The sequence below is a fragment of the Nematostella vectensis genome, chromosome 12, assembly GCF_932526225.1.
Source record: "Nematostella vectensis chromosome 12, jaNemVect1.1, whole genome shotgun sequence".
Taxonomy (NCBI): Eukaryota; Metazoa; Cnidaria; class Anthozoa; order Actiniaria; family Edwardsiidae; genus Nematostella; species Nematostella vectensis.
Window position 1 is genome coordinate 4423395 of NC_064045.1, and position 22037 is coordinate 4445431.

General features: G+C 43.1%; 1 protein-coding gene across 6 annotated transcripts in view; it reads left to right on the forward strand.

The window, feature by feature from the left end:
• Positions 1-21735, forward strand: part of LOC116616614 (COP1-interactive protein 1) — a 33287-nt gene extending 11552 nt beyond the window's left edge. For 4 of the 6 annotated variants that reach the window (XM_032378598.2, XM_032378601.2, XM_032378600.2 and 1 more), the window contains 16 exons: positions 889-2926; positions 3825-4030; positions 4948-5219; positions 10083-10284; positions 10751-10906; positions 11044-11253; positions 11745-12002; positions 12690-12911; positions 14231-14353; positions 15481-15627; positions 16346-16552; positions 17303-17537; positions 18146-18408; positions 19059-19107; positions 20147-20195; positions 20671-21735. In XM_032378598.2, the coding sequence (XP_032234489.2) occupies positions 889-2926; positions 3825-4030; positions 4948-5219; positions 10083-10284; positions 10751-10906; positions 11044-11253; positions 11745-12002; positions 12690-12911; positions 14231-14353; positions 15481-15627; positions 16346-16552; positions 17303-17537; positions 18146-18408; positions 19059-19107; positions 20147-20160 (4602 nt within the window). In that variant the 3' untranslated portion in view covers positions 20161-20195; positions 20671-21735. Of the gene's footprint in view, positions 1-888; positions 2927-3824; positions 4031-4947; positions 5220-10082; positions 10285-10750; positions 10907-11043; positions 11254-11744; positions 12003-12689; positions 12912-14230; positions 14354-15480; positions 15628-16345; positions 16553-17302; positions 17538-18145; positions 18409-19058; positions 19146-20146; positions 20196-20670 lie in introns of all 6 variants that reach the window. The other 2 variants (XR_004295392.2, XM_032378599.2) reach the window with 2 other exon arrangements.
• The last annotated feature ends 302 nt before the right edge of the window (positions 21736-22037 follow it).

Consider the following 22037-nt stretch of genomic DNA (forward strand, 5'->3'; position numbering starts at 1 on the left):
CCCACAACTCTTTGCTAAGCGCGCGTGACACCGAGGATAAAAACGATTTCACCCGCGGGTCACAAAGAGTTGTGGGAAGTAGTGGGAAAGGCGAATTTGTATGGTTCAAAGCGGTCTACACGCATCGATTTGTCGGGGCGATTATCGGCCAAAACATTTACAAGCTGGGATATGTTAAATCCCTGCTTTGGCTTGTGAATAGTGATACTAGCGACAGATTCAAAACAAAAGAGCGATAGATTTTTAGAAGCTGGCCGACATTAAATGAGCATGTGTAAACGAGCCTCAAATTCGGTACAACGGATTCTGTGTTAGTGGAACTAGTAAAGAAAAGTCCAGTGCAATAACCAAAAAAGGTGGCTGCAAGAGGTATGAGTCTCCTTCCCGTGCCAGGCGGCTAGCTTGGGGTTGGGCGAAGCGGTCAAACGCAGCCTCCTTTCTTTTAGCCGTCAAAAAAGAAGTCATCTCTGATTGACGAATAGACAGTTTCCTCACTTTCTGCATAAGATATTTATCTGTGCACCCTTTACTCAGCCTCAGCCATACCTATTCAGGGGCGTCGCCAGGGGGGTGGCCTAAGGGGTCCGCCCCACCTTTAACAGCCAAATATACAGTAAATGTATGAGACATTATCTGAAATACTTTTGGGCTCCCTCCTGTAAAAAATCCTGGCTACGCCACTGCTATTTTGGAGTTTAAGCCCCTATAACAGGTCTCGTATTGCCGGCCAAAACGGGCGACATTATGGTCATGCAATACTGGAGCTGTTTGTGAAGTATCTCGCAAATTTTTTTTTTTTCTTGGGGTCAACCAAGCTAAGTAGTACCAGCAATGCTGGAAGATGTTGACAAAGTTTAAGTCGGGCTTTTTTCTTCCCGTTGTTTTCAGGTCACTGCGGAGCGTCAGGGAAGGATCATCCTTACTGATGAAGAGCCTGAAAGCGATCAATTCCTGAACGCCCTGGAGGCAAGCGGGGAGAACGGTCAGAAAAAGGACATCGAGAGCAAACTATCTTACTTGATGGAGAAATTACGACTCAACGAACGTGAACTTCTCGTTAAAACACGTGAGCTTGAAAAGGCAAATGAGAGTCGGTCCAAGGTAGCTAAGTACACGAGATCTTTATTACAAGAACTCGAAACAAAGCTAAGTAATAACGAACGAAAGCTGGCAGAGACGGAAAATCAGTTACAAAATAAAAACCTCGAACTTGAGTACGAATACGAGCAAAAAGCAAAGATTGAAAAAGAGAGAGATAAACTTGTTATTGAAGTTGAGAGGTTATCGGATGAGATGAAGAAAGCGGGGCTTCCAAAGGAGGTCTTGAGCTTAATGAACGATGCCAGGGAAGAAAAGAGGTCAGAAAATTTGAGCAAGATGGAGAAGAAGTTGTCTGAGACTCAGGAAAAGTTACAAGACATGGAAGAAAAGTTTTCGAAGGAGAAACGAGCCTGGGCTGACGAAGTCGAGTCTCTGGAAACAGATGTGAAATCCCTTCAATTGATTTCGGATGAATCTGAATCGAAATTAAGAGAAGCGCAATCCTCTTTACGGGAATATCGAGAAGAAAACAGGAAATTAAAGCGGGAATTGGAAAAGTTTGAAACCAGTAAGGATAATAAAGATAACGAATTTAATGCTCCGGCCAAAACGATCAAGGAAGTGAAAAAAGAGAACTCTGAACTTGTTAAACGAAATACTGAACTTGAAGAGAAATTAGGCTCAATCGATGAAAAGCTTAGTATTAGTTTAAAGAAAGAATTTTCCGTTACGGAGGAAAACGAGCGACTTCTGCGCGAAAAGAAAGCTTTGGAAAGTCGAATTCTGGACGCTGAAGAGCAGGTTTCTAGCTCGAAGGGAATGATAACTGCTTTGCAAGCGAAATTAGACGATGCTTTGAACTCTCGCGAAGCTAAATCAGACTGGGATTCGAATCGAATTTATGAGCTTGAGGAAAAAATTAAGGATTTGAGTAAAAAGCTTAAAGATGTTGAAAGTGACCTCGCTGAAAGGGATAGACAAATCCAAAATCTTAGTCTGGAGAAAGTTAACGAAAGCCGTGACGATGAGATAACTGAACTCGAAAACGAACTTGAAGAACAACGGGAAATTATAAAGGAGAATGAGGAGAAATTGAAAGAGAAAGAAAAAGAAATCGAGAAATTGAAGAAGAAAATTATCGAACTCAGTGATAAGTTAAAGGATATGGAAACATCGAGGAACAAAGTTGAAACGAAGTTAGCTGAGCAAGAGAAAACGATTGCTTGCCACAAGGACGAGATTAAAACTGCACGTGATACGATAAATGAATACAAAGAGATAAGCGCTCGGAACCATCACGAGAGAGATAAAATGATGACTCGACTAAAAGAGCTCGAGACCCAAATGGAAATACTCACTCGTCAGGCGAGTGAATACCGCGGAAAGCTCGTCGACGTCGAGGAGAAACCTAGTAGAGTCCGAGAAGTACATTCCGAATTGGTGGAGAATACGTTTGCGGAAGAGGCACAAATCGAGCCTCCTTCGATTGATAAAAGGAGTCGCGTCAAAGAACTCGAAGATGAAAATAGGGAGGTGAAGAGAAAAGCAGAAGAGTTAGAAAAGTCGCTAAATGATAAAAATTTGAAGTTGGCGGCAAGTGAAGAAAAGGTGATCGAGCTTGCAGAAGAATTGGCAAAGAGATTGAAACTCGAGCAGGAAACGGCGGAATGGATAGAGGGAGTCGAAGGGAACATGGAAAGGACGGAGAGAGATTTGAGCAGCGCAAAGAGTGCTCTGTTGGAGAAAGCAAAGGAATTGGAGGACGAAAAAGGAAGGATTCTTGACATCGTTGAGTTGTCGCGAAAATACGTCAGCAAGCTGGAAACTTCTCTTGCTGAAGAGAAAACACAGAAGGAAGAGCTGGAAAAGCGTTTGGCTGACTCAGGTAAGACGAACGTTTTGATTGGCTGCTCAGCTAAGACAAACGTTTTGATTGGCAGGTTGGCAGGTTCACAGGTAAGAAAAACTTTGGCTGGCTTTTGTAAAACAGAAATGTTATTTGGCTGCATTAGGTAAAACGATCTAAGAAGGGAAGGAATTGGGTAGCTCAGGTAAGGCGTTAAAGCTTAAAGGAAATGCATAATCAGTTGTACGGTACATCTATTTTGGCCGATGTCCAGAAAATGTGCGTTTGATCGTGTGATAATAACACATATATAACAAGCTCACATTTCAAATGTTATTCACATGCGTTTTATTGCACATAACTCATTCATTAGGCTCGATTTCCAGCTCGTTTCTGTGAGCGCAGAACGTGCCCCCATCAATGGCTGGATAACTGGTCTGGCCGTTTGTCCCGCGATTGAAATTTCTTCCGTTCAGGAAAGCGCTGGTATCGCTGTCATGTGTAAAACTGCTGACCATTACCAAGTTCAAGTAAAAACTTTGAAGTCTTAAATCCGATGAGTCGGAAAAATCTTTTCACAAAGTTTTAGGCATTCTTTTCCTTTTCGATACTTTTCTTAGAAGGTGCAAAGATATTGCATAATATCGGAAGAGTCAGTCACGGACAAGCGTGTGTGACCATTGATGCAGTCGTTAGTTGGGCTGTTAAGGCCTAGCAACGGCTAAACTAGAGCCTACCATTGCATACTTAGATCGAGACGCAGATATTCTGTTTATACGCCTTATTCTCATTCATCATTCACATATTCGTTGTTCACATTCAGAATGTTTCCATGCTGCACCTCCTTCCATTTATACTTTATCTGTACCCCATTCATACTTTCTCTACCAGACGCTATCAATTCCCTTCAATTCCTTTCTCTACCCGATTTCCCTAGGCACAGACGCCACAGATGGCCCACGAATCCAGGAACTGATGGCGCGGTTACTGTGCAGTGAACGGGAACGAGACGCTGAGAGGCGGCGTGCGCAGGACTTGCAGCGGGACCTGGACGCGACACGGGTCAAGATGAGAGAGGAGCTGGAGTCAGCCCAGCAATCCCATCAGCGGGACATGGAGAAACTCAGCAACGACACCCTACAGGTAAGGGGACCTATGTGTGCCTGATTTTGGGAGGGCGTGACGAAGCATAGTAAACACCTACTGGTATGTGGACAAGGGCACCGTTTTTTTGTTTTGAGGGGGGGGGGTGCCTTTGTTGATTTTGTAGCAGGGCGTGGCGAAGCTTAGTAAAGCCACCCTACTGGTATGGGGCAAGGGCACCGTTTTTTTTTTGGGGGGGGGGGTGCCTTTGTTGATTTTGTATCAGGGCGTGGTGAAGCTTAGTAAAGACACCCTACGGGTATAAGAATGAGAGAACTATTTTAGAGAGCATGACTTTGTTGATTTTAGCAGGGGGTGGAGAAACTCGGCGATAGGGATCGGGTATTATTGGGAAAGAGTGATTTGTTATAGAAAACGCTCCTTTGATGATGTTTTGCACTGAAATAGATATCTTAATTGCATTTACCCTACCTCTCCGTTTCTTGTTTCCTTCGCATTTTTACTGACCACAAAATAAACACGAAGTAATTATCCAAAAATATAGCTACTGGCTTACCAAATTCAATCGTAAAATCCAGAAGAATTGTAGAAAGGACGATACAAATTGATATTTTCAATGGTCTTGGGGCTCTTAGGATGAAAAAATGACGGCTGTCAGAGCCAATTTCAAGAATGTCGATCAACCACTCCTTTGTTATTGTTTGAGATTGAAAATCCATCGGTTTATTAGCAAGAAAAACTTTAAAATAAACACCCACGATTAACGGTTGATATCTTATTAACAATATTTGACGGTAAGTAGATCAGTTACTTGATTGAATTAGCCGATGAAAATTGATGTTTTGTGTGGGTTAGTATTCTGCGGGAGCATAACATGGCGGCGTGATTTGCCTTCTCTAATGAATCGTACAACTGTGAGGAAGACTCGCATATGATGGTATTCATTTCCCTCTTAGGTAAGCGGTGCAGCCAAGACGCAGGGCGACGAGTTGCGTTTACGCCTGACTTCCCGCGTCATCACCCTTCAGTCAGACATCAGCGAGCTGAAGGCGGCGCACCATGCAGCGATAGAGAAGCTAAAAGCAAGGCATAAGAAGGAGTTAGAGGACGCCCGCAGGGAGGCCATACTGGAGACTTCCATGAGGCAGGCCATAGCGGAGGAGCCCTCCGAGGAGCTGAGCGCAACCATGAGTGATATGGAGAATGACATGAAAGACATGGTTGAAAGGTGAGAAAGGAAGGGGGGTGGGATGGGGCAGAAGGTAGTGGTAGAAGGTAGGGGGGGATACTGGAGGCTTCTGTGAGGTAGGCCATAGGCGACGAGCTACCATGTGTGATATGGAGAATGACATGGAAGGGGGTGGGATGGGGTAGGTGGGAGGTAGGTAGGGGTAGAATGTAGGCACGGGGCATACTGGAGGCTTCTGTGAGGCAGGCCATAGGGGTAGAGCTGAGCGCTACCATGAGTGATATGGAGAATAACAAAAGGACATGGTGGAAAGGTGAGGAGGACGTGGGTGGGGTGAGAGTTTGAAGGTAGAAGCCAGAGGGGTTGGGGGAAACATACTGGAGTCCCCTGTCAGGTAGTCCATAGGAGTGGAGCTGAGCTACCACGAGTGATATGAATGTCATGAAGGACATGATGGAAAGGTGAGGAGGACGTGGGTGGGTTGGGGTAGGAGGTAGCTAGGTAGGGGTAGAATGTAGGCATGGGGCATACTGGGGGCTTCTGAGGCAGGCCATAGGGGTAGAGCTGAGCGCTACCATGAGTGATATGGAGAATGACAGTGAGGGTGCAGTGAAGGTGAGGGAAAGGGAGTAGGGGGAGAGTCCGACGGTAGAAGTCAGAGGGTCTGGGGAAACATACTGGAGGCCTATGTCAGGCAGGCCATAGGGGAGGAGCAGAGCCCTACCATGAATAAGAAGGACATGGTGAGGGGGAGGGGTCGGAGGGGCGGGTGGGAGGAAAGATTGAAAGGAATTCTAGAGGATGTTGTAAAGGGATATAAGAACTCGAGGGTGAGACACAGTAGCCAAATGAAGTAGATATAGGAGAAAGGGGCTGAGATAGGGCTGGATGAGGGAAATAATAAAATCCCGTTGGATAGGAGAAGGGGGGAGAAGAGAAAGGTGTCAGTTATTACCGGCCAACAAGCGTCTCTTTAAGAACCCTGGGTTGTATTCGGGTGTATAGGTTCAAACGAGATACCACCTTTGACCCTTGACGAGTACTCATAAGCATCGGCTAGCATCTCGTTTCTTTTTTGCCAGACCGCTAGTTTTTGTATGAATTTGTAGCAGCGAGCCATTTGGAAATCAATACGAGCACGGATAAAGAATTTGCACAAGCACTAGCCGGAAACTTCAAGCACATCGAAATTTCAGGGGATCATCCGGGGCCCCTCACCTTAGCCAATAATAATGCGCGATGTAAATTAAAACTGCGGACCCTTGCTCAGGTGTTTGAGTGCCTTTAAGATCGCATATAAAAATCGGAACAAATCAAGGCGACAATTGATGCAGCGAGATATTACAGCCAATAGCACTTTGGGTCTCGGGTGCAGTGCCCCAATTTAGTCTACCATTACGTTATCGCTTATTAAGCCAGGCGGAGTGTTTGAACGTGCGCTAGCGTTGACAGCGAAGTGATTCGAGTATGTACTAATACACTAATTAAAAAATCTGACTTTTGCGGCTTGCAGAGCTGCTATAAAATCTTGAAAACCTGACTGAGAGGACTCAAAGAAAGGGTTGTAAATATTTGCTCGTTGTACATGGACTTCTTTCGAGGTATGGTTTTGTTTGATTGATAATTCACATCTCTAACGTCACAAGCTGTGTTATTCAATGGTTCCTAGGAGGTGGCTTTTGTCCACCGAACAATACTTATCAGCCGGACCTATGCTCAATGTAAGATTTTCGTGCCCCATTCATGTGGTAAATACAAAAAAATACATAGATCTTAAATTTAGTGCATCCCAACTCGTTGTTTTATACGGAATAAGACATTTTCGTTACCTTATCCTCTTTTTTATATTAAGGAAACACAGGTAATGGAGACTCTTGCTTTTTGGGTGTCTGTCGCAGCGGTTCTCATCTCACGTATTAAAACTTCTGATGACATAGATACGTTTATATAATGAGCCTAATTCCTTTTAAGTAGCCTCTCGAATAAACTCCATTTTTGCTTCGCGCTTTTGTACAATAGCTAATTCTAATCCAGTTGCTAAAGGCTAATTCAAATATTGTCAATATAAAATTTAATATAAAACTGCTTTCTCGATATTTTTGTTCTCGCGTCTACTCCAGATGACATAGATATGCTGTATAATGGAACTAATTCGTATTAAATAGCTTCTCGATTCAGTGCTCTCTCTACACTCCTAACGCTCTTCTGTGCAAGAGCTAATTCTTATCCTTCAGGTGTCAAAACCAAATATAAACATTGTCAATACAACACTTAGTCGCAGTCGCGAATCTCGCGCGTATTTCTGTTCGCGCGTCTTTTGCCGAGGTCTGCAAAGTGTCCGTCATCTCGTTCCGTTCTTGTTTTGGGGTTGTAGTTTATCTTTGTGTAGTTTCGGTCTTGCTTTTCTCGCAGTTTGACATTGATTCCTGGTGTTATCGCCAGGATGTACCGAAACAATCCTAAATATGCACCCTGTGTTATCCCTTCAGCTGAAAATCGATACCTCTCGCCCGGCATGAGTTCTGGACAAACTAAACTCTCGCCCGATAGCACCGTCATACTGCCACTCCAATGTTTTCTCAAACCCACGCATCTTTCGTACATTTTCAAGGTTCACTGCCATCGATAATGTATTCCGAGTGAATAATAGATCGATTTGAAAGGCCCTTAGATCAAACAGGGGCTGTCTAGTGCTGAGAAATCGGGTTCGTTTCCGCACCGAGCGTTACGTGTTTGAAGATCTTGGAGAAATCTCATAATGGTAACGGTTTCAAGCCGTAAATATGTTCGCTGGATGCCGTAGATTTGAACTTGAGGAGAAAAGCTCTGTTCACTGCGAACTCCTGAGCTCAGAGGTGAGTCGTTGTAGCACTCAAACTAGCGAGCCATCCTGTCATCTACTACACCGTAGACTTCACCCTTCTCTTCCGAACCTCTCAGATATCCCTTAAATCGGCGAATTTCGGGCCGCGTTTGCTGACAATTGGAGTTAATCTGCTGAAAGATTTTAACAGAACAGTAACAGCATTCAACGAGAGCAGATTTGACCTTCGGTATAAAACCATAACCACAACAATGTAAAGCCCATAGAACGATCAATAGCGCAAATCAATCACTTCCTATTCTATTTCCTCGATAATTGAAGTCCCATCTTCTAAACTAACATAGGGATTTGGGGATTTAAGCCGCTATTGTAGCCAAACTAGCATTCTTCTCGCATGAGTTTTTTTTGTTTTCAATTTGTCATGCAGAGAAATCGAGCTCGTGATAAAAACCTACTCATGTTTCTTCTAGCGTTTGTTATCTCCCCTTTTTTGCCCCTGCAAGGTTACAGGACGCTGTATTTAATACTTGCCCAAAGTTCAAGCCCCTTTTCAACAAGTTCCGATATCCCATATCGTGACAAAAATAAAACAAACTTGCCTCTTTGGGACGGTCACGCATTCTCTCTGTACATCCGTCACGCGATGATTACATACTTGTAAATTATGTTCGGATTTCGAATTATTCGTTCCGACTGCTTTGCGAAAATTCTCGGGATGTTTTAAGCGTGGTTTTAACTGTGTATTCTCTGTAGACGTGTGTAGTTTACTAGACGGCAGCTGTGCGTACAATGCGAGCAATGAATTCTTCACCTCATATCGAAACAATTTGAAATTTTTGTTAAGTAAATTAACAGTAATCTGTCGCACGAGTTTTTATGTATGTTAGTATACATCGATTTTTAGCAGCTCCACCAGATTAAACTCGTTTAATATGGATAACAGTTAACATTTGCGAAAGATTATGTTAAACGACAAGCGAAAACATTTTCAGATGAAATAATATTTTTAATTTATTTATTTTTCGGTTCCCGACAAAGCCTTCGTTATTACCGGTTTTTGTCGTTAGTGCCCTCAATAACGAAAATTGAATGTGTTTTCCTGCCATTATAGCCTTTCATTAAATCGTGACCATCACATCCCCCTTGGTTTACCTAAGATTATCACATGACTTGTCCCCATTCCCTCTTGGTTTACCTAAGATTATCACATGACTTGTCCCCATTCTCTCTTGGTTTACCTAAGATTATCACATGACTTGTCCCCATTCTCCCTTGGTTTACCTAAGATTATCACATGACTTGTCCCCATTCTCTCTTGGTTTACCTAAGATTATCACATGACTTGTCCCCATTCTCCCTTGGTTTACCTAAGATTATCACATGACTTGTCCCCATTCTCCCTTGGTTTACCTAAGATTATCACATGACTTGTCCCCATTCTCCCTTGGTTTACCTAAGATTATCACATGACTTGTACCCATTCTCTCTTGGTTTACCTAAGATTATCACATGACTTGTCCTCATTCTCTCTTGGTTTACCTAAGATTATCACATGACTTGTCCCCATTCTCTCTTGGTTTACCTAAGATTATCACATGACTTGTCCCCATTCTCTCTTGGTTTACCTAAGATTATCACATGACTTGTCCCCATTCTCCCTTGGTTTACCTAAGATTATCACATGACTTGTCCCCATTCTCCCTTGCTTTACCTAAGATTATCACATGACTTGTCCCCATTCTCCCTTGGTTTACCTAAGATTATCACATGATTTGTCCCCATTCTCCCTTGGTTTACCTAAGATTATCACATGACTTGTCCCCATTCTCCCTTGGTTTACCTAAGATTATCACATGACTTGTCCCCATTCTCTCTTGGTTTACCTAAGATTATCACATGACTTGTCCCCATTCTCCCTTGGTTTACCTAAGATTATCACATGACTTGTCCCCATTCTCTCTTGGTTTACCTAAGATTATCACATGACTTGTCCCCATTCTCCCTTGGTTAACCTAAGACGACGCATGACTCTGTTAAGCTGGGAACATCATGTGACTCTCCCCATTCTCTCCCGTTAGGTACGAAGCCCAGATGGAGGTCCTAAAGCAGACCCATCATCGGGAGATCGAGAAACTGAAAAGAACAAGTGACAGTCGCCATGGAGACCAGGCGGAAGTGGAGCAGCTGCAATGCGAGATGGGCGAAATGAGCGCTAAGTACATGGAGGAGATCGAACAGCTCAAGATACGCCACGCAGAGGAACTAGACCAACTGAAAAAGGTGGGGTACCTCGTGCGCACACGTGATTATTAGATATCACGTGATTATTTGGTTGCTATCACGTGATTGAACAGCTCAAGATACGCCACGCAGAGGAACTGGACCAACTAAAAAATGAGGTATCACTTGCAAGCATGATTATTGGTTTGTTATCACGTGATAATTGTGTTGTAATCACGTGATCCAACAGCTCAAGATACGCCACGCAGAGAAACTGGACCAACCGAAAGGAGGAGTAACACGTTCACGCACGTGATCATTAAATTGTTATCACGTGATGTTTGTTGGTGTTTGAACCCTATAAAGCCAAATGGAGGTTAAAAAAAACTTTTTAGATCCAACATTTTCCAGTGTAGTTAAAACTTCAAATTTGATTTAGCCTTTTTTTTCCTTTGTACAATTTTTTCGCCTGCGCATGTGCCAACCTATTTTGCCTGTTGATAGTGACATTTTATGCCTGTTTAAGGACATGGCCTCAGTGATCCAGGCGTCTGTTGGTAACTGCAGTACTCCCAGTAAAGACGCTGATGGCACAGCCCAGCTAAAGGCACGCGTACGGGAACTTGAGGAAGAGTTAGACGAGCTGAATGCCAAGTACGACAAAGAGCTCCGGATCCAGCGAGTGAGTGGCTAGAGGGGGGCGGCTTGGCGGCTATCATGTATGCATTTGCACCCGGAACGGCAGATAAAAAGCCTTAGTTTACCCTAGTGCTACTGAAAGTCAACTTTGATGTGATTGGTCCATTCCGTTATCCACAGGATGCCCAGCAGAAGGAACTTGATCAGATTCGCGTTGACATGATGACGGTGATTCAGGCCATCAAGTCACAGAAGTACGACCTCGAGCCTGACGAGGAACAGCTAGAGCAAGTCAGGCGGGATTATGAGGAGCAGATCGCCCGGCTACAGGAGGAGCACCAGGCGGAACTCAGACTGCTAGGAGGTGCTCCCACCGTCACTGTCACCTCGGTAAGTGGGGACCCCACCCAGACCCCTCCTAAGCACGGCGGCATTTTTCGGGCTGCACGACAAAAGCACGACACAGATCCAAACGTCGAGCTTTTGGTGTGCCAAATCGAATGCCGAATTTGTTTTGATTTGTATAGCAGACACTCCTTTTTAAATCAAGCGAAAACTCTCGGAGGAAATTCGTTTTGTGGGATGTATAAATTAATGTTAAATGTGTTTGGATCGATACACAAGTAACTTGCTGTAAAACTTACCCGCTTGAAATATAGAAACGAGTCCGTTTAATTGAAACTAGTTAAATTTGAGTTGAAATATGGAAGTAGTTTTCTTTTTAGTAGTTATCGTCGGTTTTGCCATATTCCTTCCGCAATCTTACACACTACTTGTCACTTTAAGGAGCCTCCTGGCAAAACCAGCCAGCATTGCTGCCGCTGTACGTTTTTTTTTTTTTGGCGCGATCTGAAGCTCTTCTTGTCACTTGTCCCGGTCAGGAGCCTGAAGACGAGTCCCAGCAGGCCGAGCGCATCCGGGACCTTGAGCATGAAGTCAGGCGCCTGCGCAGTAAGTACGAGTCTGAGCTTGCGCAAAAGGACAACAAGCACGAGGAGGACATGAATCAACTCAAGCTCGACATGATGGTGGCGATACAAGTCGCACGTAGCGGGAACGCCTCCCCAGAGGAGGTCACTGAGAAGGGAGGCGAGAGTCAGGAGAATGCCATTCAGGCTGGCATGAAGTTATCATTAGAGGTAGTTAAACACGGTTAATTAGAGGGGAGGGGAGCCTCAGGGGAATGTCATAGAGGCTGACATTAAATTATTACTAGAGGTGATTAAACATGGTTAATAAGGGGGGAGGGGATCGTCAGGAAAATGTCATACAGGCTGGCATGAAGTTATCAGAAGTTCTTAGTAGACATTGCAACAGCGAGAGAGGGACAGGGGAGGGAAGAGTCTTAGACATGGTCATATTTAGAGGGGAAGGGAGAGTCAGAGGTTTACTCTGGTATAATCGGGGACATTGCGGACATGGTGCGAACGTATCCCTAGAAGTAAGCAGACATGTTTACTCAGAGGGGAAGGGGGAGTCAGACAGAGGTCAGACAGAGGTCACTTAGAGGGGAGGGAAGAGTCATTGACATTGTCAGAGACAGGGTCACTTAGAGTCATAGACATAGACATTGTCAGAGACAGGTTCACTTAGAGGGGAGTGTAAACTGTATATGGTTAATGGAAGGGGAGGAAAGAAGAAGAGAAGTTTTCAGCGATATTGTACTCTCACATTTTCATGTGAATAAGTTTTTTTTCTCAAATGAGAAAAAAATGACTGCTCAGAAGGTTATACCATTCCAACTTTGTTTTCTTGCTTTATTGTACTATGATGTCCTGAGAAACAGGAAAACTTGCCTGTGTTTTGTAACATCGTTTTTTCTTAAGGCGGCCTTGCGAAGGGTCAAAGAACTTGAGGAGGAGAACGCAAAAATCCGTAAACAGTCTGCCGAAGAGAAAGATGAGCTAGAGAAGTCTGTCAAGAGACAAGAAGCTGCCACCATGTTCGGACTCCGGCGGAACGAGGAAATGAGCAACAAGATTTACCGGATGCAGAAAGAAATAGAAGACATTGACAGAAAATACATGCGCGAGATTAACATGTACAAGGTATGCAATGGGTTGTTGATGAGAGGAGAGTTTTTGTTTAGCCCTACTCATTCACACGTTTGTGTACGAATCATGCAACGTCGAAGTCACAATATTAAACCAAGGTTTGACGCCTTATTTATGAAATTCAATTGAAAATATTCCCAAAATTAGGCGATGGAAATGATGTTATTTTACACTTGGTAGTTTTGCTAGGATGCCACAAAATGGTGTCTGCCAGACACTCTTGAAACAACACGCGCATAACAAGGTAGAATTAGTAGACATAAAAATACATGCGCGAGATTTATGTATACACGGTATGGGGCGAGCTATTGACGAGAAGAGCAATAGATAGCCTGCTGGCAGGCGGTACTCGGTGTTATAATCGCGGAAAACCTTCTCCCTTCGGTGATCCGGCCCTCGCCATCTCGTAATTTAGGTCGCGTGGTCCCTGGGGGCGAGCGCAAAAAAAACGGACGCAGGGCAGGGGGGAGAGGAGAGAGAAGATATCGAAGACATGATTGGCATGGGATCGAATGCATGGCGAGAGACATGACGGGAAAGCGTGACTTGACGTTTTCAATAAGCAAATTTAACATCAAATAATGCGGAAAATTCCCCAAAGTACTTAGTGAGTAATATCAAACATATTGAAGGCGACTTTTTGTAATGTCATTGAAATTTGAGCTTTTCGTCCCTGAGCTCAAACATAGCGCAAGGATCATCAAAGAAAAATTTTCTTAAAAAGCCAAAATCTTGGTATATGCATTTTGGCCTCACGTTATTTGTGTTTTGAAAAGGGAAAAATCAGTCCAGAATACAAGGAACTGATTGTCATTGTAAGAAATTGTATCTTCTTTCTCCATCTCTTCGAAGTGCGCGTCTTCAGTGTTGTTCCGTCATGTCTGCGCGAGATCAACAAGGTATCAGCGAGTAAACTTGCTAGTGGGCTATGCTTTATTTATAGAATATTGTTTCCTTGCAAGCGAGTATTCACTGAATTGACTCGTCTCTTGACAAAAAAAAAACTTGAACGGTAAAGAAAACGCACTGACTGTTTTTTTCTCGATCAAGATACGTTTAAGGACGATAAAGAATCGAGAGAGTCAACAGGGAGCGGGTTATTAGCCATGAGATATTTAACCCAATGCGTTCTAGCGAGAGAAATAGTAAGCAGGGACTCGATCATGAGCGAGTACTGAGCGAGTTTAACCTAGTGCCGTGTGTTTTGTCTCGTTCAGGACGCGTTCGAGCGCGAGAAAGAGTCAACAGGGACTCGATCATGAGCGAGTACTGAGCGAGTTTTAACCTAGTGCCGTGTGTTTTGTCCCGTTCAGGACGCGTTTGAGCGCGAGAAAGAGTCCAAGAACCAGGAGGGCGACTCGCCAGACCTGTCGTCGGATTACGAGGACCTGAAGCTAGAGATGGACGAGCTCAAACTCAGGATGGAGGACATGGAGGTGAGCGAACATCAAGCGCGCAAGGAAATTTATTTCAGTTTGAGTTATGGAAGTTCAAGTTAGTTGGGAGTTCGAGTTATCGGGAGCTTGAGCCATCAGGAGTTCGAGTTATCGTGGAGTTCGAGTTATCAGGAATTCGGGTTATCAGGGAGTTCGAGTTTTCGGGAGTTCGGTTATCGGGGAGTTCGAGTTATCAGGCAGTTCAAGTTATCGTGGAGTTCGAGTTATCAAGAGATCGAGTTATCGTGGAGTTCGAGTTATCAAGAGTTCGAGTTATCTGGTGTTCGAGTTATCTGGTGTTCGAGTTATCTGGTGTTCGAGTTATCTGGAGCTCGAGTTATCTGGAGTTCGAGTTATCAGGGAGTTCGAGTTATCAGGGAGTTCGAGTTATCAGGGAGTTCGAGTTATCAGGGAGTTCGAGTTATCAGGGAGTTCGAGTTATCAGGGAGTTCGAGTTATCAGGGAGTTCGAGTTATCTGGGAGTTCGAGTTATCAGGGAGTTCGAGTTATCAGGGAGTTCGAGTTATCTGGGAGTTCGAGTTATCTGGGAGTTCGAGTTATCTGGGAGTTCGAGTTATCTGGAGTTCGAGTTATCTGGAGTTCGAGTTATCTGGAGTTCGAGTTGTAGGAGAGTGCGAGTTGTCGGAGAGTGCGAGTTGTCGGAGAGTGCGAGTTGTCGGAGAGTGCGAGTTGTCGGGGAGTGCGAGTTGTCGGGGAGTGCAAGTTGTCGGGGAGTGCGAGTTGTCGGGGAGTGCGAGTTGTCGGAGAGTGCGAGTTGTCGGAGAGTGCGAGTTGTCGGAGAGTGCGAGTTGTCGGAGAGTTCGAGTTGTCGGAGAGTTTTTTTTTTCGGTAAAATGCAGATGTAAGGGTAGAAATATGTAGAACATAATTTGAAGAGAAACAGATATCACATTAGAAAGAAGTCATGCTAAAAAAATAGATATTACCGGGGTAAAAGTAAAATTTAAAAAGTAAGCTAGTTTTAGGTTGGAGTTAGCGAGGGTTCAATTTACTGAGAGCTTGACTCATCAGTAGTCAACTGTATCCACGTGTAGAGATGATCCGCGATCACTTTTAATCTCATTTTTCTTATGGTTTTTTCCATGCATCGTAATCCGTTGTTCCAGGTTCAACACGAGAACGAGCTGCGCGTGTACAAGGACAAGCTGGGCGAGGAGAAACTGCTAGATGTGGAGGACTTACGACTTCAAGTGAAGGGACTTGAGGACAGCATAGAGGAGATGAAACTAGAACACACGAGAGAGTTAGAAGAGGTGTGGCGAAGTCTTAGCGGATGGGCTGGGGAAGGGAAGATAGGGGATTTACGACTTCGAATGAAGGGATTCCAAGACAGCATAGAGAAAATATAACTAGAACACACGAGAGAGTTCGAAGAGGTGTGGTGAAGTCTTAGCGGATGGGCTGGGAAAGGGGAGTTTGTGTCTTCAAGCAAAGGAACTCAAGGACAGCATCAAGGAGATAAAACTTGTATAAACGAGAGAGAGAGAGAGAGTAAGTGGGGGGGGGGGGGGCTAGCCTATTGGAGGAGGGTTGGACAGGTGAGATGCGTCTTCAAGTAAAGGAACTCAAGGACAGCATCAAGGAGATAAAACTTGTATAAACGAGAGAGAGTAAGGGGGGACGTAGTCTGTTGGAAGAGGGTTGGAGAGGTGAGAAGTCCGGTGGGAAATAGGTGGGTTTTCCTAAAAGGGGCAAGGTTTTTGTACCTTTATGAGCAATGAAAAATTGCTCACATCACTAAAAAGCAATCAAACTAATTGACATCCTTTTTAAGCATTTTTTATATTCTTGTTTGGCGACTAGACAAGGCCAGGTATATAACTAGGATTCTCTTAAGCGACATGCATTGATATACCATTCAATTCATTGATGCCATTCAATTCTGGTGGTTCTTCAATAAGGATGGATCGTATTTTCGTGGCTGCGACCGCGCTGCACGCCGGGTATCTGATTTCTAATGCTTGTTCTCAGGTAAAAGAGGGTCATGCTAAAAGCATAGAGAACCTAAAAGAGGAGCATCGAAAAGAGCTTCTCGAGGCAGAAGCCCGCAACCCGGAACCTAAGCAAGCGAGGGACGCCAGCTCCGAGCAACAGGAGAGCAAAGTTCGAGATCTCGAATTCAAGATTGAGGAGCTCGAGTCACTATTGGATGTGAAACGCAGGAGACACAAAGAAGAGGTGGGTAAAGCGGTTATCTCGCGAATGATTATTGTAATGTAGTTATCTGTTAGAGTTGAGACACAAAGAAGAGGTGGGTTAAGCGGTTATCTCGCGAGTGATTATTGTAATGTAGTTATCTGTTAGAGTTGAGACACAAAGAAGAGGTGGGTAAAGCGGTTATCTCGCGAGTGATTATTGTAATGTAGTTATCTGTTAGAGTTGAGACACAAAGAAGAGATGGATATAAGTGGTTATCTCACGAGTGATTATTGTAATGTGGTTATCTGCTTAAGTTGAGGCACAAAGAGGAGTTGGGTATAAGCGGTTATCTCATGAATGACTTTCTTTTATCTGAATACCATATATTCTGTCTCAGGATTCCTTGACATGTGAACCTTTCTCGCATCTGAATCCCGTATTTTCCACCTCTGTCTCAGGATTCCTTGACATGTGAACCTTTCTCGCATCTAAATCCCTTATATTCACCTCTGTCTCAGGATTCCTTGATACGCGAACCTTTCTCACATCTCAATCCCGTATTTCCACCTCTCTCTCAGTATTCACTGACATGTGGACCTTTCTTACATCTAAATCCCGTATTTTCCACCTCTGTCTCAGGATTCCTTGACGTGAACCTTTCTCGCATTTCAATCCCGTATATCAAACGCTGTCTCAGAATTCCTTGACAATGTGAACCTTTCTCCCATCTGAATCCCGTATATCCACCTCTGTCTCAGGATTCCTTTACATGTGAACCTTTCCCCCCAGGTGAAGAGCCTAAAGGAGCGTCTGGATGAGGAGATTCAGCGGCACACGGAAGACGTGCGGGAGTACAAGGCGCGGCTGCTGGATGGGGGACGGAGAGGGTCTGCTTCCTCTTCCGCCGGCGCCAGCGAGTATTTCCGCAAACAGATCAGTGATCTAAGGGCGGAGAATAGACGGCTAAAGACCGAGCTTGAAGCAAAAGACAGACAGACTCCACTTGTGGATACGACGAAAGCAGGTGAGTCATACACTGATAGGTTTAGGCAAACCCGCGAAGTAAAGGTAAATAGATAAATTTGGAATTCCTGTTACCCTCCTTGCGCTTAAAATACTGAATAAGTAGGAAATTGAAAAAACGTGATCAAGCCGCAGGCATAAATAAGACGGAAGCCAATATAACTCATGTCTGAAAACCGAAAATGTGGATTTTTGTGGAGTGAGGAAAACCGGAGAGTACGGAAAAAAATCCTCGGTAAAAAAGCGATGACCAACAGACTCATCTCTTATCGGAACCCAGAATATAGTTGTGAGAGGCACAGACACTACACAGAGCTACGCCTGTCAACATTACCCCTCAGGATGTCTTTATTATTACGTTCTGAAGGGGTAAAACGGGAAATGCGGTGGCCTTATTTTGGGGACATAAACCGGGGCTTAGGGTACCGGCAATAGATTTTTAGTTACCACGACCGAGAAGTGGAGCGGGATTTGCGTAGACCAGATTTTCAGACTCCCCTTTATTGAACTGAAATGTAGGGAGTTGGACAAATTACACTCGTTGACTTAAAAGTTACTATTAATAAACTCTTCATTACCTATATGCTTTATACGTTGGTTAATTTTCAGTCGGCCCATTATCCTCTACCTCGGAAACTCGTCGCAGACAGTCGGATTCTGACTCCGTACTCAGCCGACGGCTCGACCACACGAAGCCTCCTTTGAGGAAAACGACTTCAAACGACTCGAAACCGACGGAACCCGATAGCTCCCGACGTACCTATCGTGCCGCCAGTATGGACGCTTCCACGACCGCGGGTTCAACTGGCAAAGGATTAAGGGATAGATGGTCAGCGGATAAAACCAAGTCTCTTACACGTCAGTCATCCAAGGTAAGCCGACCCGACAAAGTGCAATTTTTGGTTAACAAGATTTGCTTCCAACCCAGACTTGGCAAAAAAATGAGAAAATTACGCTGCGCAAAAACTCTGTCCACAAAAAGTACAATTTTTCGCAGCCGCGTATTTCTCGATTGTTCGTAATCATCAATTAGGCATTCAATTTTTTTGTTTAAATTAAGAATGTTCTCAGTTTTCTGTCGTGTATATAAAGGAGGGTATAGGACTTCCTGAAATTTGCTCCCTTAGTTGCGTTGGAGACAGTATGTTGTGAGTGTCTATTTCTTTGTTGTCCATTTAAGTTAAGTAGACTGCCACGTTTGCAATCTTTGCATCATGACCTATTTTATGGCATTACTACAACTAGAAAGCGAACTTGTTTGGCTTGGTTGCCAAATATATATTTTCCACTTTCAAACTCGATCGTTGTATATTTTTTCGAATTATTGGGGTTCGCAACAGGTTGTTAGAATGATCACTCGCTATACAAAAATGCCATATGCTGGTGTAGCAGTTTATGAAGCTTTCTTCGCTGTGCTGAGGCTGGGTCCCACATGGCTTGTATCTCGCATAAGTTGTATCACAAATGGATTGCGTAGAGCACACACATACTTACGCACGCCCCGATCACATTCTTTTCCCAGACTGAAGTGAAGTCAGTAGCGGCTCGTGTTGCCATGTTCCAGACCACACGTACGTAACCGCCTTAGTCCGACCGGTCGATTTGAACAGTGAGTTTGAACATCGCTATATCAGCACTTGGAGTCTTGTGCACGTGATAGGAGTTATATTGCACAAGTTATTACCATTTGGGCAGCAATCTTGCACCATAATTGCAACAAGTACTTGAATATAAAAAGGTGTCAGTCAGGCTGTGATGTGCTTGTATCAGATGGATTGCGTGACATTGTTTAACATCACGCACATCGCCTAACACTTCAAGTTCTGCTGTTGAGACCAGTTGTGTTGTCACCATATCATTTTGATTGCATATGTTCGCTGTTGGTCAGCTGAGGAGTGGCAGTTATTTTGTCACTGATTACATCATAAAGTTAGGTTTATGATTGTATCATAATGTTGCACAAACTAATCAGAGATGACTAATCAGTCCACACACAATATCTGTGGACACTTCATTGTCCGATTACGTCATCATATTTTGTCCCGAGTTGCATCATCAAGCTACACTGGCAATGTCTTCATCTAACAACACTGACTTCACCGCCTTTTGTTGCTGATTGCATCACTTTACATGGATCACTGCATCATAGTCCATCTCTCTTTACTTCATGTGTTGCCAAAGATTGCCTCCTATTTCTCTTTGGTTCTAGCAACCAATACAGCTTATCGGCCAAGCCCATAGTGGATTCACTTCATGGCGCCATTTTGTGTAACCAGTTAACCCGTGCCAGTTGCAGTATACTTGTATTAGTTCAATAGCCTCTCGATGTCCTTGTCAAGGTTCTGATATCTGTCCCAAATGATTTCACTGGACCAGCCATACTCAACTAATGGATGGTTTCATACACAGTCTAAGTAATCCTTTATGACAACTATTTCTGATGATGTTAGTGTCTTCAACATAATGCTTATGGAATGTGCTCAGTCTTTGGCCTACATTTTAATGCCTTTCACCACCAAAGATGTATAGGTGTTTCTTGCAGCACTACTAATTAATCCACCTGTAGCTGGACCAGTATGATCACTAAGTTGTGTTTTGTAATGTCCGCAGCCACTGAGAACTGACACGAGTCAACCAAGATTACGAACTTACAGACGAGGTAAGTATGTTGCCGTTGACACTGTGGGTTACAGAACATGGATTCTCAAGTGCATCCTTTTTAAAACTGATGTATAGATACATACATTTTATGTAAATTTGGATTGAATCTAGTATCAAAGAAGATTGTTTTGTCTGTGGTGCATCAATCCAATGTGGTGAAATCTGCTGATACTTTCTACATGACCCCGTGATTAACATTACGTATAGAGAATCTAGTTGGTTTACTCTACAGTAAACATACAAACTGTTCAGTTTTCCAAGCATCTCCTTTTGCTTTATGTGTGATGTACATTCTAAAAAATATTATATTTATAGATATACATGCTAAATATTATATTTATAGAGTAGCGAATTTTATTCTTGACAGTTGTTTTAAAGTGTTCTTTAAATAAGCTGTTGTATTCTCGAATGTAAACTATGACAAAGGAGTGGCTGGTCAATGATCTTTAATGTACCCTTTGGTTTCCCTATAGATTTCATCTGAAGTTGAGTGGGCCTGATCCTGATTCTTGACTGCAGTACTGTTCCCTCAGCAGTCATAGCAGAAGAAAACACAAGTGGAATAAAGTTTGACATGCTGGTCATTCGACGTGAAATTTGTTTATTCAGGTGATGATTCTGGTATCATCACAGAGAAAGGATTTCATTGGTACTGCATATGCGGTGAAATACATGTTCCATGGTGTGTTACTCAAAATTATTTGACATGGCACACAACAATGAATACATATGACATTATTGGTTGAGAAAAAAGACAATGGTGCATCAAAAAGACATGGTTACTGTTGTCCTAGTTGGCATGCCATGAAAAATTGGATTTGGTATAGGTATTGAAGAGCACATTGAGACATTGGTGGTTGCCACAGGATATTGCCAGCACATCCAGTCATTGTCCAGGAACCAACATAAAAACATTTAGGTAGCAGCTTTGCAGATCACTGGGATTGCCATGCATGGCTTGCTTGCATAGTTGTGTGACATTCTGGAACTGTGTCAAAATGCTGATGGTTGTATAGCAAGAATGGTTGTGCTATGACCATAAATATATGTTTCTCGCACATTTTAGCTTGTATCATTATATTATAATGATATAAAAACATGGTGACACACATTTGGTCTCCCAAAAGATCGCCCCTCTACTGATTGACTTACTGTGCCATGAGTAAAGATTAATTATTAACTTAAAATCTTCACATCTCTGTCTATTAATATTTATATCAATGTTACATAATTTTGGGGATAATTTGTAATCAAATTGCCAAAAGAAATTGTTGCAAATTTAAAACACTAATTAAGCCACTTTTCACTCATATATTCCCTGAACTTTCCTGCATATAACTTGGATGGAAAGCCTGTATCTTATAAACCACAAGCTATCCTTGTTTTGGTACATGTACATTGCCATATTTTTGTAAATTCCCTGAAGTTATTTTTGTAGATGTAAAGTTGTGTATAGCTATTAATATAAACCATGAAAGCTTAATAATATACTTTAAGCTACATTTCCATTATAAAAAAATAAAAGAAGAAAACCTTGATGGAATTGCCTTCTGATAAATGAATGTATAGTAAACCGCCACTTCTGATACTGAGGTGACATAGGTTGTAACACATTCTAAGGAGACATGCCACAACTACGAGTTCTAGATAACCTTTCCTACATTGATTATTGATGTGAAAGATCCTAATTCCTTTGTTAATCCAGGAACACTAAGAAATAGATATAACATTATATCTGTCAACCTCCTGGAAATAGATATAACATTATATCTGTGAACCTCCTAGAAATACATATAACATTATATCTGTCAACCTCCTGGAAATAGATATAACATTATAT